At 36.2% G+C, this 16,812-nt stretch overlaps 1 protein-coding gene across 3 annotated transcripts in view; it reads right to left on the reverse strand.

Moving 5' to 3' along the window:
• Nucleotides 1-16,812, reverse strand: part of LOC134540437 (DNA topoisomerase 2) — a 132,864-nt gene that overhangs the window by 29,423 nt on the left and 86,629 nt on the right. For all 3 annotated transcript variants that reach the window (XM_063383190.1, XM_063383207.1, XM_063383199.1), the window contains exons 19-20: nucleotides 9,429-9,662; nucleotides 7,205-7,432 (exon numbers count right to left, since the gene is read on the reverse strand). In XM_063383190.1, the coding sequence (XP_063239260.1) occupies nucleotides 7,205-7,432; nucleotides 9,429-9,662 (462 nt within the window). The remainder of the gene's footprint in view (nucleotides 1-7,204; nucleotides 7,433-9,428; nucleotides 9,663-16,812) is intronic.

Raw genomic sequence — 16,812 nt, forward strand, 5'->3', positions numbered from 1 at the left:
GTCATCTGCAAATAGCCTCCATCTGGCTTTCATGCCCTCCCCCAGATCGTTTATCATAATTGTGAACAACAGAGGCCCCAGCACACTCCCCTGTGGCACCCCCGACGTCACTTCCCCCTCCTCGGAGCTTTCCTCACCCACTCTCACTCTTTGTCTTCTATTCCTCAGGAAATCACCCACCCAGTTTACCACCCTTCCATCCCTCACCAGCAACTCAACCTTTTCCATTAACCTCCTATGGGGGACCTTATCAAACGCCTTTTCAAAATCTATATAGATTGCATCTATCTGCTTCCCCCCGTCCACCGCTTCCACCAGGTCTTCCAACAGCCCAGCCATCTGGGTCTCGCATGAAAACCCCATCCTGAATCCATGCTGCCTGTTATCCACCCACCCCAGATCTTCCATTTCCCCCTTTACGTACCTTCCTACCAACCTCTCCATCACTTTTCCTACACAGGACGTCAAACTGACCGGCCTGTAACTTCCTGGCTCCGCCTTATCATTTCCCCCCTTGTAGATGGGAACTACCACTGCCTCCTTCCATTCCATTGGTAGTTTCCCCTCCTCCAGAGACTGCTTGAAAACCTCCAACAGGTACTTCCCAATCTCCCTATCACCCAACTTCAAATGACTATTCCCTATACCATCTGGCCCAGCTGCCTTTCTCCCTTTCAACCTCCTGATCACCTTAATTACATCTGTCAGTCGCAGCTCAAAGGCCTTCCTGCCCATTAAACTGTCGTCCTCTATACCCTCCCATGCCTCCCCCTTTGTAAATACTGCCAGATATTGCTCCTGCAGTAAGTCTGCCTTTTCCCTGTCCTCTGTATATTCCTGCCCCCCTCCTCCTCTGAGAACCCCTATTCCCTCCTCACCCTTCACTCTTCTTATGTATCTGTAGAGCTCCGTCCCATTTACCGTCCCCCCTTCCCCCATCAGCTGTTCCATGTAAGCATCCCTTGCTTCCCGCGATTTCCTCCCTAGTTCCTTCCCAAGCGCCTTCATTTCCGCCTCTATCTCCTCTCCCCCAAGCTTCCTTGCCCTCGCATGCAGCCTCCTACATTTCCTTTTCAACACTTTCAACTCCCTTCCATAGTAGGGAGGGTCACCTCCTTGGCCTACCCTCCTCTGAGGTACAAAACGTGTAGCCATCTGCAGCAGAATATTTCTTAAGGCAGCCCATCTACCTTCGAGGTCCTCTATATCTACCCATCTACTGTATTCCCCCTTCAGGAATGCCTCTGCCCCCACTCTATCAGCCTTACCCCAACAGTTTACCACGTTTCCCCTCCTTACCCTTTTCTCCCTCCAGCCCACGTCTAACTCCACTACTGGGATCCTGTGGTCACTGATGCCCTCCATTACCACACTTCCCCTGACCGCCTCCATTGGTCTCACAAGTACCACATCCAACAGGTTCCCGTCATCCTGCTCTCCTCTCCTGGCACCTTTTCTGGTGCTTTCAGTCACCACCTGCCCCAGTCCTCTGTTTGCCAGTTGATTTACGCTTCCGAAATTCTCGACAACAGACGTCTGGATTTTCCTTTCAGAAGAACCATTCGTGTATTTTCTTTTAGAGTTGACATGTTTTTCACTTTTTGTGTGTTTTAAAACGGAATCTTTCCTCTCAAATACCACTCTGCAGTTGCAGTATTTACACATAAGCGTTGACGCATCTGACGCATAAACACCGGCACTTTTGAATTCGTCGGCTCGTTGCCGTACACTGACTGGAAGTTTTGGCATCTTTATACTTATAATAACGGCATGAAACTTTAGATAAATCACTCGTATGCGACAATCACGTCAAAACCCAAGAAGTGAAATCTGAAATGGCGATCGTTTCGCGTCGAGGTGTGGATGTTTTACTCAAAATCGATTAGTCGAACTTATTTAGATACAGCGACTTACAGAACACGTATATCAAAGAAAACGATAAATATCGATGTATTCAATAGGAAATATCGCCAGCTCGTAAATTCGTTAAATGAATCGTGAATTGTTATTTGTTTACAACAAATTCGCGTTATTGACTCAAAACATTAAAAATCGCGTTTCTACTGTTAAATAAAGAAATTCGTGTTATTTTTCGGGTTTATCGCGATCGCGAATTTTTCAGGTCCCTATCGATTGTTAATGACTTTTGATAGTCTAGGAAGTCGTATTCGTGTCATGCTGTCGCCTCGCCAGAGTCGCCACTCGCCACAGTTTGTTAAAATGGCGTGGATGTAATCAAATGTTTTTGCTCTGTTTCTTTTTGTAAAATGTTGATTTTAAAATGGTTGTGACAGTATTTGACAGGGCGGCGGAATTTGCGAGCGAAGGATTCTATGTCTTTGACAAAGTGCAAAAAATTCTTATGTGCAAGTACTGCAACGTTAGAATAGAGTGGCAACGGAAAGACACGTGCTTGAAACACATAAAAAACAGTGCCTCGCATAACAAAAACAAGGAAAGTCAACAATCCGGTGTAAAAAGGCAAGTTTCGCTGGAATCAGCCTTGTTGACGGCAAAAAAAGCAAAATTTGACAAGAATGAGTTCATTATGTCAACAACTCGAGCTTTTATCGAAGCGAACATCCCGATTTAAAAACTGGATGACCCGAAACTTTGTCAATGGATGCACAAGTACATTGCAGGTAGGGCGTACAATGTTTTAACAGTTTTGTGCATTCTTAAGCAGATAACCAGAACGTTACGAAAATAAATTTTGTTAGGCCTACCTACTCTTGAAATATTCATATAGCTGTGAGTCGTGTTTTTAAAAGCACTTATTGGAAAAAGTTGATATAACCTAGCCACAGGTAAATATAGACGTAACTTATTTGTTTTTAGGTTAGGACTTGAGCTTTTTTTATGTCAGTAAATTTTTTAAAACAGTTTCCAGTACTGTGCTTTGTAACATGTTTAGGCCTAGTAAATATATGCATTTTGTAAAACCTGAACAATGCAGACAAAAAAGTTTGTATAAATTGTACAATAATAACTTGTGAATTATCCTACTCGGAATTGTGGTAGGCCTTACAGGTTACAGAGTTTAAAAGGCGTACATAGGTCTAGAAAAGTATTTATTTTTTTGGTTTGTATAAGAGAGAGTTACATTTAATTATGTTACAGTAAAAAGTTTACAACACATTTTAATTATCCACCACTTTTTTTTTTTTTTTAAGGCGCTGGGAACTTGCCATCTGCCAGTAGAATACGGAAATGCTCTGCATAGTTGTTGAATTTTTGCTTGTTCTGTGCAAATATTTGGTAAAGTTATGTATGAAACTGTGTAGTTCTACTCTTAAATGACATATTAAACACATTCATATAGAACTTATATTTATAAACCTCATATTGCAGTTTTAAAATCAACGAAATTTTTGACGAAACTACTGATAAAATAGCGAAAAATATATCGAAATCACATCGTAAAATGTAATAAAATTGTGCAAATTTTTTCACCGAAAACACCTGTGTCTAGCTATCTGTATCGATATTAGACTACGTGCGCGCGCTCTATACGAGAATCAACATAACCAAACATGAATGATGCCAAATAGCGCTGGCTACATTTTTATAAGCGGTATACAGCGGTGATGAAGACGAAAAGATAAAAGTTATAACGTTTGAAAACGTCTTAAAAAGAAAATTTACACATCAGACAACTTCATATTTCTGTTAATTAAATAAGTATGCGGTAACATACAAATGAATATTAGATTTCAACTTTAAAATACATTGTTTTACATGGGAAAACTACTTACACAAAACACTCGGAATCTAAAAACATCATGCAAAGTTTATGCGAGAAATTTTCCTCCTCCAAATTTTGATGTCCTAAAATAACGGTGTGACGATTATGCGATAAAACACGGTAAGTAATAGTATAACACTAGACATTCTTGTATTTGAAACAATATTTAACGTATTTAGGCCACAAACAAACATGGCTACCACCAAAGCCAAGAACTCTGCTTCTATTGGTCACACGGAGCAACTTACAAGGAAAAGCTGCTCAGCATTGCCGAGCTAACCTGTACGGGTCCGTCTCTGTCTGTGTGCCACTGTAGAAACTGTTGCGTGACATCTGTATCCGTATATGTGATTTGTCTCCGTTTCCATGTCATTGTAGAATGGGCCTAAAGACTAGCACGCAGTTTACAGTGAGGCTGGAGGAATATAAATGGTGCTCTCATAAACACCAGCGATGGATGCAGTTTTGTTATGGAATGTTCAGTTGAAAGTGTGGGAAATTTCATGCAAAAAAAATAATGACTGGGCACAGTTGCATCATAAACACCTGCATGAAATATTGAATTCAATTTAAAAAAATTACTTTTTGTATGGAAATAGTGTTACATTCCGATGCTACTTCACCCCAGTATGGTATCCTTTATTCATTTCTAAAGACCATGTTGGCAAGACATTATAATTAATCGAATGATTCTAAAAAAAGAACCAAAAATTTTTTTAATTCATGAAAGTTGGCAACTACAGTTATTAACAATTCAAAAAGATGTAATGTTGCAAGACCCCTGCCCTCCCCAGCTTTTACAATTATTCGTTGAAAAAATAAACAAATTTTTCATTCCAAAGGATCAGCTGGTTATAGAAGTTCAAGTTCATAGTGACCTAGTTTTTATACTTGTATTTTAGTATCAATAATATTCTTGTACCTAATTACAGTGAAACCTCTTTAATACAAACCTGAAGGGACCTAAAATTTTGCAGTTTGTATTAACGAGGTTTGTATTAACAGGTGCATATGCTCACATTAATAATAATCGACAAAATCAAGTATTGATTTTTTACTTGAAAATTAGTCAAATAGAGAATTAAAGAGGCTTGAAAAATTCATTGATTTTTTTCTGCACTTTTTTAGTTGCATAAATGTCCTTTACTGCACTGCAAAGTTTGTCGAAGGAAGACAAGAGATCAGTGTCTACATCACTAGCAGCCAGAACATTTTCCAAGACAATTAATGCTGAAGTGGACTTCACTCTAAGAATTTTTAAAAAAATATTTCAACCTCAAAATTAGTGTCAGAAATATATCAGTTACTTGTCATTAAAGTTAAATCAGTTGAAAAATAAATAAAAATGGAAGTATTTTACTTAATTCAATTTACACTTGCAAAAAAAACATACGCACAATAAATCTACATGGAAATTAAAGTCTTTTTCAATATCCTGAAGTCTGAAATATGTTTACTCATGTCATCAAATGTAGAGCTGTACTGAAGAAGCCGATTTTGCCAATATTTAGTTGAATCGGCATTTCTGCCGACTTCCGATACGCTTGTTAATTTTCGGCCGATATTACTGAAAAATGAGAGGGACTGACATAACCTAAAAATCCACGATTACCATTTTCGCTTTTCGTAGTAGTACTGCATTTTTTCAGATCGCATTATTTCTTCGCAGCATGTGCCAAACGTACATATGAAATTTAACATCCTATTTTTTCAATAATGTTCTTTATTTTTAATATGTCATAAATAAATACATTACCGTCACGGTAAATATACATCTCGGTTGTTACGGTAACTGTAGTGCAAATGTGGTAGCTATCGTGCTTCTGTAGTAATTATGGTATCGACAAAGAATCTTTAGTTCTTTTTATGGTAATTATCTTAGGATAACAATTGGGTTTGTACTGTAGTTATGGTACAGGATCCAATTTATTCGTAAGTTGTTGTTCATTTGTCTTTTCTTCATATTTACGTGCTCCATTACTTGGTTGCAGATTTAAGTTGATTTTTACTACTGTATACTATCGTTACTGTTTTTATGACGGTTTCTTTCTAAGAAATGGTTATTTCTGCAAAATCTTTATGGTTAAACGATCATCTATTATAATTTATAGTGACGGGACCACATATTTTGTACGATCAATGCGGACAAAACGATAATTCGAACATCCGTACAAGCGGACTTTTTTAACCTTAGTTGTATGGCAATTTTGCCAGGACCGTAGAAAGTATACGATAAACACGGACAATCGATACATGCGAGTTCGATAGATAGAGGTTTGACTGTAGACCATTTACCGTACAAATTATTTGCCGTTAACAGAATTATAGTGAAGCTGCGTGCACGTGATTAAAGTGTGTGATTCTTGTTCTAAAATTTCGTTCGGTTTATCCGATAATAAAACAATAGTACACTACGTGAGCGGACGTGAGGTTACTTCGTAATGCATAATAACGAATATTTCGTATTAACCGTATTGATTGACATTAAATATGCTATCCCAGTCTGAAGGGGAATTAAAAGTGTTCGAATAAATGCGAACTTTGAAATAACCGGTATTTTATTAACGAGGTTTCACTGTAATTATGACATTTAATAAGTTTATTTAGAAAAGCCTGTTAACTATGTTTTCACTAGCATTCACTTGGTTGGCTGGGTTAATTTTTATGCAAGAGTGGATTTAAATATTTTATTTACTTTGAATAGAATTTATTAAGATATAAATTTGATAACTTATGTGGTTTTATTGTGATAGTAACATGTGTGGATCGTGGGACAATGGGTCTGGTAAAAGAAAGACGTGCAGCGATGACAATCGTCAGGACTGGGTAATCCCCAAATTTTTTATTAAATTAGAAAGAGACAAAGGTGTGAGAGAAGGACACAGACATATAATAGAACTAGGGGAAGGCCTGCTGTGTGGGGAATCAATAAATAGTAATGGTAAGAATAAGAGTTGTAGCCAATAGCAAGGCAGCTTTTAGGGGAAGTCACCACCTAAGTGAGTTTGTCTGTAAGCTGTGTAATGTATTCAGTTTCATCATTCGTGTGAGAGCTGGGCCGAGAGGTTGTGCTGTCTCGGCGGCTAAGCAATGTCAATTTTAGTTGGGAAAAGAATAAATTTCAAAGGCGAATCCCAAGATCTTTTATTTCAGTTCACATATCTAGTTTTAAATAAAATCATAATCTACAGTAAAACTACCTGCAACAGTCGTTGAGGTAATTTTCAAGTGTTTTTGTTTGTACAACTAAAAGTCATTGTCTTAGTCAGGCACAATTGTGACTTATTGTTATTACAAAGAAACAAGGCAATGGTTCCAAATAAGTGAATATGTTTGTTGCACAGCCTTTTTGAGTGAACAAATAAAGGAAAATAGCTTTTATTAGTGAATAGGTGATTGTTAATTCTGGTGTAAATCAGGCAACATAAAATGCAATCCAGTTGAGTCTAGCGTACGTACCTTTTTAACCTTTGCTACAGCAGCAGCCTTCTCAAACTTCTTCTTGAGCTCGTCGTCGGCCTTGGGCTGAATGATCCTGCGCGTGGGGGATGGCAGGGTCTCTGCAGTGGAGGGTCCGGGGCCCCTGCGGCCCTTGGCCGGCACCGCGGCCTGCTTCTTGCCCAACTTGGCCAGTTTCTTGCCCGCCGAGTTCGCCTCCTCCAATTCCTGGGCCTCCACACGCTCCAGCTGTAACAACAAGCACGTCGCTGTCTTGCAGTGTGCACGCACGCACGCATGCACGCACACACACACACGTGACCCCACTGCATAGTAGCTCGCAACAGGACACTGCTTTGTCTAGTACAGGCCTGCCATTTTTAAGCATTTCATTAGTTTTCACGCATATTGCAACATCAAAACAGATTGATAGAAAAACAGCTATGTTCATGGGTATTTACAACGATTGGGCTCTATTTTTGAAGTGAAACTTCTTTGGGCACAATGGAAGTAAAATTTCAAGGCAAAAATTTAATGCAACATTTTCGTTAAACATTGTTGTGAAACGTTTCCGATACAAAAAGGATGGAGAATAGGTTGCAGATGGTGCAGAGTTGTCGGGACCCGATTCCTTGAGTGAGCCTAACATAGTGGCGTGTGATTCAGGATGAACCCTGCCATGCTACAAGGACTGGTGAGTCGCGGCGGTAGTGATCTGCCTGCGTCTGGCGCCCGACTTGCTCGAGTACAATAAGGGAGTATTTGGGCATGGCAATACAATGAGGTTTGAGTTTATTGTTGTGCACTGCACCACGGGCCATACTCTAAAGCCAAAGAGATATAACGAGAGCACTTACGAATCAAGTTTTGAATTGCTAAAGACGTTTCACTTCTATCACGTGTACTGAGTTACAAACACTCTTTTTATTTATTTAAATTACCTTCCTGCAAATATTTACATTCTTGTTAAGCTGTAAGTATCATGGAAATGGAGATGATCACCACAGGGTCCTGGTGGTAGAGACTGATATGGGGTGGCGGATGGAAAAGGAAAAATGAAAGAGAGTGGTAGTGGAATATAAAGCAAATGAAGTGGGGGTGCAGGCATACTTGATGGCAGAGTATAGTAAGTTGTAAGAGATTAAGGAATTAGACAAAACATGGGTTGCCTTGAGAAGCATACTGCAGCAGATGGTGGACCATTTGGTCCTTGAAAGAAGGGTAGGAAAAGGGGTGACCCTCCCTACTTTGAGAGAGAGAGATGGGGTAAACTATTTGGAGACATCCGACCGCAAACAACTTTTATCATGTGTGTGCCATGACATATCAGAGCTTTTAATTCAACAGACCAAAAACCTTTACATCAGGCACTTTTTCATGAAAGTACTAAAGTTACAGTAAGCAATATCTACTATAGCCTTGGGGGTGAATGCTTTTGGTATGCTGAAATATCATATGTGTCATTACATTACTTAAATTGTTTGCTGTTACCAGTTTTACTACGCCATGTTAGTTCAAAGTAGTTGGACAAATTTTTGATGTGTAATGATGGAGAAAAGACAAAAGATATCGCCAGATAGACAAATATTTGTAAAAAAAATCTTAACCATTAAAAAAGATAGCAAGAGTTTAAGATGGTTGAGGCAAGACAAAAATAATTTTCATCTATTTGTTTTTCTGCAATTGCAACAAAATGTCAAAGGACAAGCTGAAAGATATTGATACAAAGGTACGTACTCAAGTTTTTAAGAGAAATCAGCAAGCTGTTTATCAAAACTGTTCGTTGATCAGTTTTTGTAACAAACCAAACAAAATTTTTGATAGGAATCTGTTAAGGGCCAACATTTTTTTGCTAGATAAAAGATGGAATCGCCAATGCTGAATGCCCTGTTGCATCGCAGAATGCAAAAATCTTCAGTTCTGACTTTAAAGCCAACTGACAAACTATGTTTGTGTGTTTGTGTGTGTGTGTGTGTGTGTGTGTGTGTGTGTGTGTGTGTGTGTGATTGGAAGGGGGTAGTGGGAGGGGGAGGATGCACATGCTTCAAACAAACATGATTAAATTTACATCGAACAATAAACCCTACAAAATAATTAACACTCACTCTTGTAGAGTAACAAGCTAATCATCCAATTAATTGAAAAACATAGGTTTTAAACAAATTAATATTTAAAAATCTAAAATTAGTACTAGGATATGTTGGGTGATTTCCAAAAGGTTGCAGCGGCTCGGGCAGGAACTCACCTCCTCCAGCAGCTTGTCGAGGTCCTCGTGCCACAGCACGGCCGGGGACTTCTCCCGCAGGACCTTGAGCTCAAGCAGCTTCTCGTCCCGCTTGCGCAGCAACTCCTCCTTCTTTTCCAAGGTCAGCGACCACATGGTCATCCCCAGCAGGTAGTTGTAGGACTCTGTGGTCAGCTTGTCCTGCTCCTCCTCCGTCTGGGAGCTCTCCGCGTCCTCCCGCGCCTGCGCCTCTGCCTACCGCAATCCCAACAACCCGTCATCAGCCTGACTTGAGAGCTTAACATCAGTCTCATACGCCGGGATTGTTCTTTCATTTTCTTGTCATAACACAAAGCATTTCAGGACCATTAACACATTTTACATGTAGAGACCGTATTGTAATACTATAAATACTACATACAGGTTAAACCAAATTCCAGGTTTTCCCAAAAATTTTAAAGGGATTTGACAAATTTTCATAAGATGTTTCTAAGTGAATACATACACTTATATATCAAAGCTAATAAAACCAAATTAACCATTTAATATCAAATATAAATTATTTATTTAGGATTATATTGCTTCTTTGACAAAAGTGTTTTTTCCTGAACATAATTTAGTAGCTATATGTTGTTTTAAAGAGACCCTTTAAATCATAGTAATATGCAGATTATGAATTTTGAAATGTAAAAGTACCTACTTACTTACGTATACTTTTCCAAACCTTAATTTTTTTTAAATTCACTATAGAAAATCAATAATACTGGCTGCAGGACAAATATGTATAAAAACTTGTAACAATCCAGTCACCCAGCTAGCTCAAGTGATCTAGAACGCACATTATATAAAAACATGAAGAATTGTTGGATTCAAAAACACTGTTCAAATTTCATAAAAAAAATTGGTTGCTCTAAATTATTCATGATGAAAATAAAGTCTCGTGAGAAAAATTAATTTTACTACTTTTTATTATTTGACTGAAAATTCACTAAAACTATGGCCGACATCTTCCGACCACAACACTGTTCCAGATTACACACACATCATCACAAAAAAAGTTTGTTGCTTTAAGAAAAAAAAAAATTACTTTAAAATGTTACCAAAATGTCTGATTAAATGATTTTGTTCTAATATTAATACCCGAACTCACGGTACAAGCCACGTCCTTGGAACTACAACAAAACAAATTTTAGTCTCACGAGCTTAACACTGACAGACCTGCCAACATTCAAATTTAAAAAATCATGAGGTCCTCGATAAAAATTTCCAGGCCCATAAATACAGGTTAGATATAAAAAACAACAAATGAGAATCTTTAAATTTAAGTGACATACCTGTACATATGTTACATGGTCTCTGCTTCAAAATTTATTTCAACAAATTATAGGTTGCAGATTTAATTTAGTTGAACATAATTTAGCGCTGTCGTGTAGTGATCATGCAGGGCCGCAACTAAAAAAGTTGTAAAATAACATTCTGCTCGTGTAACACTATTATCACTGTTCACAGAAAAATTATTATTATTTTTTTTATTGGAAGCAATACACTTCACGTGTTAGTTGTGTTTTTTTCGTAGCGACATGTTTCACAATGTCTCCTCTTCCACTATGCGAGATAGAAAAATCAGCACGGCACATGCTACAAAACACAAAATTGCTTCCTTTACGTGACTCTAGTATTGATGGAAACTCGTTACTGTAAGCTTTCGTAAAACTTGATTTGTAACTTTTACAAATAAAATCTTGGGGCCCCAAAAAATCGTGAGGAAACACTATTTTGGCATGAGGGCGTGAGATGGACCTTAAAATCGTGAGCCTCACACCAAAATCGTGAGAGTTGCACTGATGACTGCAGTAAAAAATTTCTAAACAACATGTCCAAAAATGTTTTTAAATCTGCATCTTTCCGCCCGCAGCTGCAAAATTTGCTTCTCAACTACACATGGTTCATACCCGCTTGCATAATCAAATATTAAGGTGATGCTAAAGGACCCCTTTACTTCATCGCCTTTATCACTATCAAGAGGTAGAAAACTATTTGTAATATAGCAAAATACCTCTAGAAAATAACAAATGTTAAATAGTTAATGTACAACAGATAATTTTGTTGGTTAGTTCAATTTCAATTCTTACAGATAAGTCCATATTGTCCAGAATTATCTCTGGAACTCATACCTAACCCAAGCATAGTGCCTATCTGAAATATGAAGCCCTAACATTTAATCTGTTTATTTATTATATTTACTTTAAAGCTCAAAGTAATATAATAAAAAAACACACATTTTTAGTACAAAATTGTAATATAAAATACAAAACATTAATTCAAAATAATTTTTATGTATAAAATCTAATCCTGTAGCCCACAATTTGCCAATTCTACTGCACATGCACAAAGCTGTTTGCTGTCGTCAGAAAAAATAAAATTAAAATAGCCACATTTAAGCAATACTTGAATGCTTTCATTCTTTATTAAGATCTTTTAAGGAGTCTTATTCAATTAAAGATAAATTAAGGTCATTTAAAGGATATTAAAGAAGCGTATGAACCCTGACTACATAATTATTAAATTTCAAGCCATCGCCAGACCGCCACCTTTCGGTACCATGACCACAGACTGACTAATGATCAATCTGACTACCTCCATCCATGAAGGAGGGAGATGTTCACATGTCCTCTGCAACCACTCACATACAAGCTCAAGACACACTTTCAAAAATCAGTCAACCAAAGCACAAGTTACAAGAAATGAAAAAAAAAAAAAAAACTCTGCATACACATAACTAGTGGATTTCCCTTCTTTGTCTTATTCCAATTTGAATGATACATTTGTACTTGTGTTCCCACAATCGGCAGGAATTCTGTCTCTCTCTTGCACCATATGTTAAAAAAGTTACTTTTTCTTCCCTCAAATTTTTTTCTCCTATTTCCTTTGCATCTTAAATTCTCCCACCCCTCAAAAACAGGTGCTCTGGGCAAATGCCTTGTTGGTCCATTTGTCAATCGGGGCCTGCATATGAGATACTAACCCAGCTGAGTGCATTAGAACTGAATATTTTATATACAATCTATTAGGTATATACTAATTAAAATACATTTCCTTCTTGTTGGCTCAATGATGCAATTAAAACACTCTCCAGAAGTTACACAGTGTGATGAGACAATTCCATTACTTTTCTATTCCTTTCCATTGGTCCAATTTTCTGATAATACCTTTAATTCCAACTCTTCTCATCTTATTTCAATGTAAAAAACGGTTACAATAAATGAAATTAGCAGAATGTTTGATTGCAATTATAAAGGCAATATTTACACTTTATAGAAACAGAAAGTAAATATTTAATTTCCTTTAATATTTATTTTCTTTAATTATATTTTATTCCTTATCTTTATTTGTACTCTATGATTAACCCAGACTGTAAATTTCTTTCGTTATCGTTTGTCTATGTATTACTCTATGTTATTTTTTTATTTTAAATATTGTCAAAGTTAGCATAGCAGTATTTTTTTTTTAAATTAATTAATAATTTAAAGATGAACACGTCAGAAATGGTCAGTAATTTTACTATCTTTTGTTTTAACAACAAACTAAAGAAAATTGTTTACTAGTGACGGAAAAATATTCTTTTAGAACAAATTGATACTTGAGAAAGACAACAGCTAAAACGCAACGATTCTGAAATTGATTTATAATTGAATATTTTATAGAAGATTGTAAATGGTCATTAATGCAAATATTAGCTGAATTTAGAAGAAAATAATAATTTTAATCTACGAAGATGCTAATCAGACATCAAGATTTTAAATAATTCTTTAAGAAGAGAAGTCGTCAAAAATCCGTATTCAAGAGATCGCCAAATGACTTTGATATGCTTTGAAAACTACGAAGATTGAATACCGTTTGTATATACAAAGAAAGAAGAATCCTGTTGAAAATGAAAAGTCACAGTTCGAGCCCGGGAAGGATGAATGTCTCGCAATCCAGTCCAGTCGCAGCCCATAGTCAGAAGGATGGAGTCGTTACGGCGTGTATTCCTGCTGCACGCTAGAGGACGGAGAAGCAACCCAACTATCGCAGTCCTTGACAAGTCGAACCAAAGAGTCTCCGAGAACCTGCACGTCTCGTGGGTATCCTGCAGCAAGGTTTGGTCCCTTACCCCATCAACCGAAGACTCGCTGAATATAAGTCTCGAACGACTTACAATTTAAGAAAACGAACATATTTTCACCGATCTAGACTCTGTAATATTATATTGAATATTCCCTGTAAAGAAAACCTATTAACTTGTTCATCTTTAGATTTTAAAATCAAATTCCGGAATTGCGATCCCGATCAAGATAGTACAATTTAGTTTCGATAGAATTTGGTATTGGAATAAAGTATTACTATTTTTGTTGATTTGTATTGCAAGAAACCTACCCAGTAGTCCACGCTCTACCGTACTGAAGTTAGTTAGAAATAAATAACTTCCAATAATTAACATTTGATATTAAAAATAATTCACTCAAGTGAAAAGAATTGTTAGATGTTTGAAATTGACAGTCATATCAAATTCCATCTGTAGTTTAGAATAAGTTAGCTTGAAGTTAAATTTTCTGTTAAGTGTTATTTTGTTGCATGTCAAAGTGTATTGTCACCGTCGTCACAGGCACTGCACATAAATATAAACAGTACATTTGGATTTGATCACACTTTATTCCAAGGTCTAGTCACAATATTAGTATTTAACATACTTTTGAAACACATTACCTTAACTGCCACATACAAGCTTCTTAATACAATGCTTAATACTGCGAGAGTTAAGCTAGAGTAGCAGAAATTATTAAATAAATTAAATAATTTCAATTTTGACACTAGCTGACTCCATACAATTTACTGCACTTTTTAGTTTAATATTTTTTCTAACCAGAGATTGACTAAGAAGTGGTTATAATGTACACAAAAAAGGTTTATTTTCTTGTATTTATTAATGCCTGTTAAAAAAAAATAACAAATTATCGAAAGCAAATTTAATTTATTACCATATAAATGGTGTTTCATACTCTAAAACAGGCTTTAATGCAAAACCAATCACAATAAGCTAGTATCCATGCATAACAGTTTCAAAATAAAACCTATGCACATTGTAGATACAATTTTACTGATACAAAAAAAACATACAAACCCAGTACTAAACCAATAGTACTAATTTGTAGTCAAGAGGTAAGTACAAAACAACATGTCAACAACACAAATAAATGAAAAACATGTCAATACTCACCAAGTTATCATTCTTCAGGTGAAGCAGTAAACAGAACAGTAAATTATATATTAGAACCAGAATCAATGGAAGAAGTACAGTAGAACCCTGTTATAATATTCCTCCTTATAATGTCATGTTTTCAAAGTCCCAACATTTTCCCCGTAAGAACAATGTAGGTATTTATTTCCTGCATATAATGTTTCACGAATAGTGCATTTCCTGCTTATTATGTTTTGTGCGGTGTAATCAAACTTATTGACACACACAGATAAACTCTTTGTTTATTGGGACCACTTGGTTCACACTCCTGTGAATTATTATTTCTGCAATTATATTCTCTGTATGGTGTACAGGAAAAACACAGAACTTAAGATTGGGCAATTGATGAATAAACTGTGGACATGAAAATAAATAACCTGTATGATGTGACTGTAAGAGGTAAATAAACATACAATAAAAATAAATGTTAAATTGGAAAATAATTGGAAAATTTTATTATCTGATACTTTAAAACTATTATTAAATTGACCAAAGACCAATCTACTACATATTCACGGGAATAATCTTAGCACACAGATAAAAAAAAGCAATAATAGTTAATATCTACAAATACGTTGGGCACAGATTACACCAAAAGTTTATACATTTCACTTTATAAATTTCACAGTTTATGACAAATTTAACATCTCAGGGTTTTTATTTCAAAGTTAATGACTAGTTCAATCCATAGTTCAAAAGAAAATAGGTACTCTTAGAACTACTGGCCTATGGATGTCTGTGCTGGTCTGAATGTTTGTATGTTTTTAATAAATATGGGCCTCAGGGCACAAAAAGTTTACAAATAGTAGATTGTACTTTAGGCCGTACAATAAACATGAATCTACACTTGGCTAAGAGTGTAAATTGGCCTAAATCTGGTAGGCGTCACTAAAATTTGTGACCGACTAAAATTTCAAAATGGTCTACCTGGTGCTGGCTGTCTCTGGACCATACACAAATGTACTCACAGTAGGCAATTGCGGGTGAGCTGGCAGATACTTTTTTCGTGGTGATATCGAAGATCACACATGAAATTTAAACTATAAATTTAGCTTCCATCAAAACTTAACGGGAAGCTGCACTAGGACAAGCGGTCCAAAACGTTTTTTTTTCCCAATGATTCCTGGTGCCAGGCGCTTTGTTAGAGGCGCTCGCAAGCCTCAGCCAGTCCACGGCACTGTTCAAAAAATAAAACGAAAACGGAATATAACGAGTATAAACGTCAATAAAATGATCATTTAAACAAATATTTTAGCTGCAATGTCCTCAAATGTCTTTAAATTATGTTTAAACACATAACAAAGTTTGTAAATAAACCTTCTACAACTATCAACAAAGCACTTTATGACGTTCATACGTTCATAGCTAGGCGATGGCGATTGAAAAACGTAAACAAACCAAATATACAAGTTTCCGTACTCTGTAATACTGTGACATTACAGTTTGCTTTATAAATTTCAATAAATAAAAAGTTATCCCATCTGTGAAGTTTAACATGTTAAAATGTTTAGTTTATACTTTATTTGCATTTTTGTTTACAATCACTGCTGTACCATACATGAAGATTGTTCATATAGGACTGTATGGAAAACAAAATGTGAGCCAGAACACTAGAGCTACTCCATGTTAGTGCTAAAGCAGTGTATTCAATATATCGAAGGTAAATAATGTTTGCAGTTACATGTCTGTTGGCACCCTTGTCTTGAAGAAAAAAAATATTACAAATCCTTCCATTCCTTACCATTCTAGTGTTTTCAGATGTACGTACGTAGTCCTACAATATTTCAGTTTGCAAACTATTTCGCAGTGACCAAAATAAATAAAAAAATTTTTCTATTGCTGATAAAAGAGTTTAATTTATTTCATTGTCAATGTCACAAATTGTGAATCAATTTACAGACAGTGTTTCTGTAAGACATATAAAATAGAAGCTGGAAGAATGATGGAGTTGAAAACTTGTTGACTTGGTTAAGCAAATTTGAGCATTGAGTGTAACCCTCTGTAATTTTAAATTTTAATCTGTATATAAAGCTTGATGAATCAATTCGAAAAAAGTTCAAACACTATCAAGTGGTAAATTGATGTTTCCTGCTTATAATGTTTTCTTGATTATGGTTTTTCCTAACG

Source organism: Bacillus rossius, chromosome 1 (assembly GCF_032445375.1).
Source record: "Bacillus rossius redtenbacheri isolate Brsri chromosome 1, Brsri_v3, whole genome shotgun sequence".
Lineage (NCBI taxonomy): Eukaryota > Metazoa > Arthropoda > Insecta > Phasmatodea > Bacillidae > Bacillus > Bacillus rossius.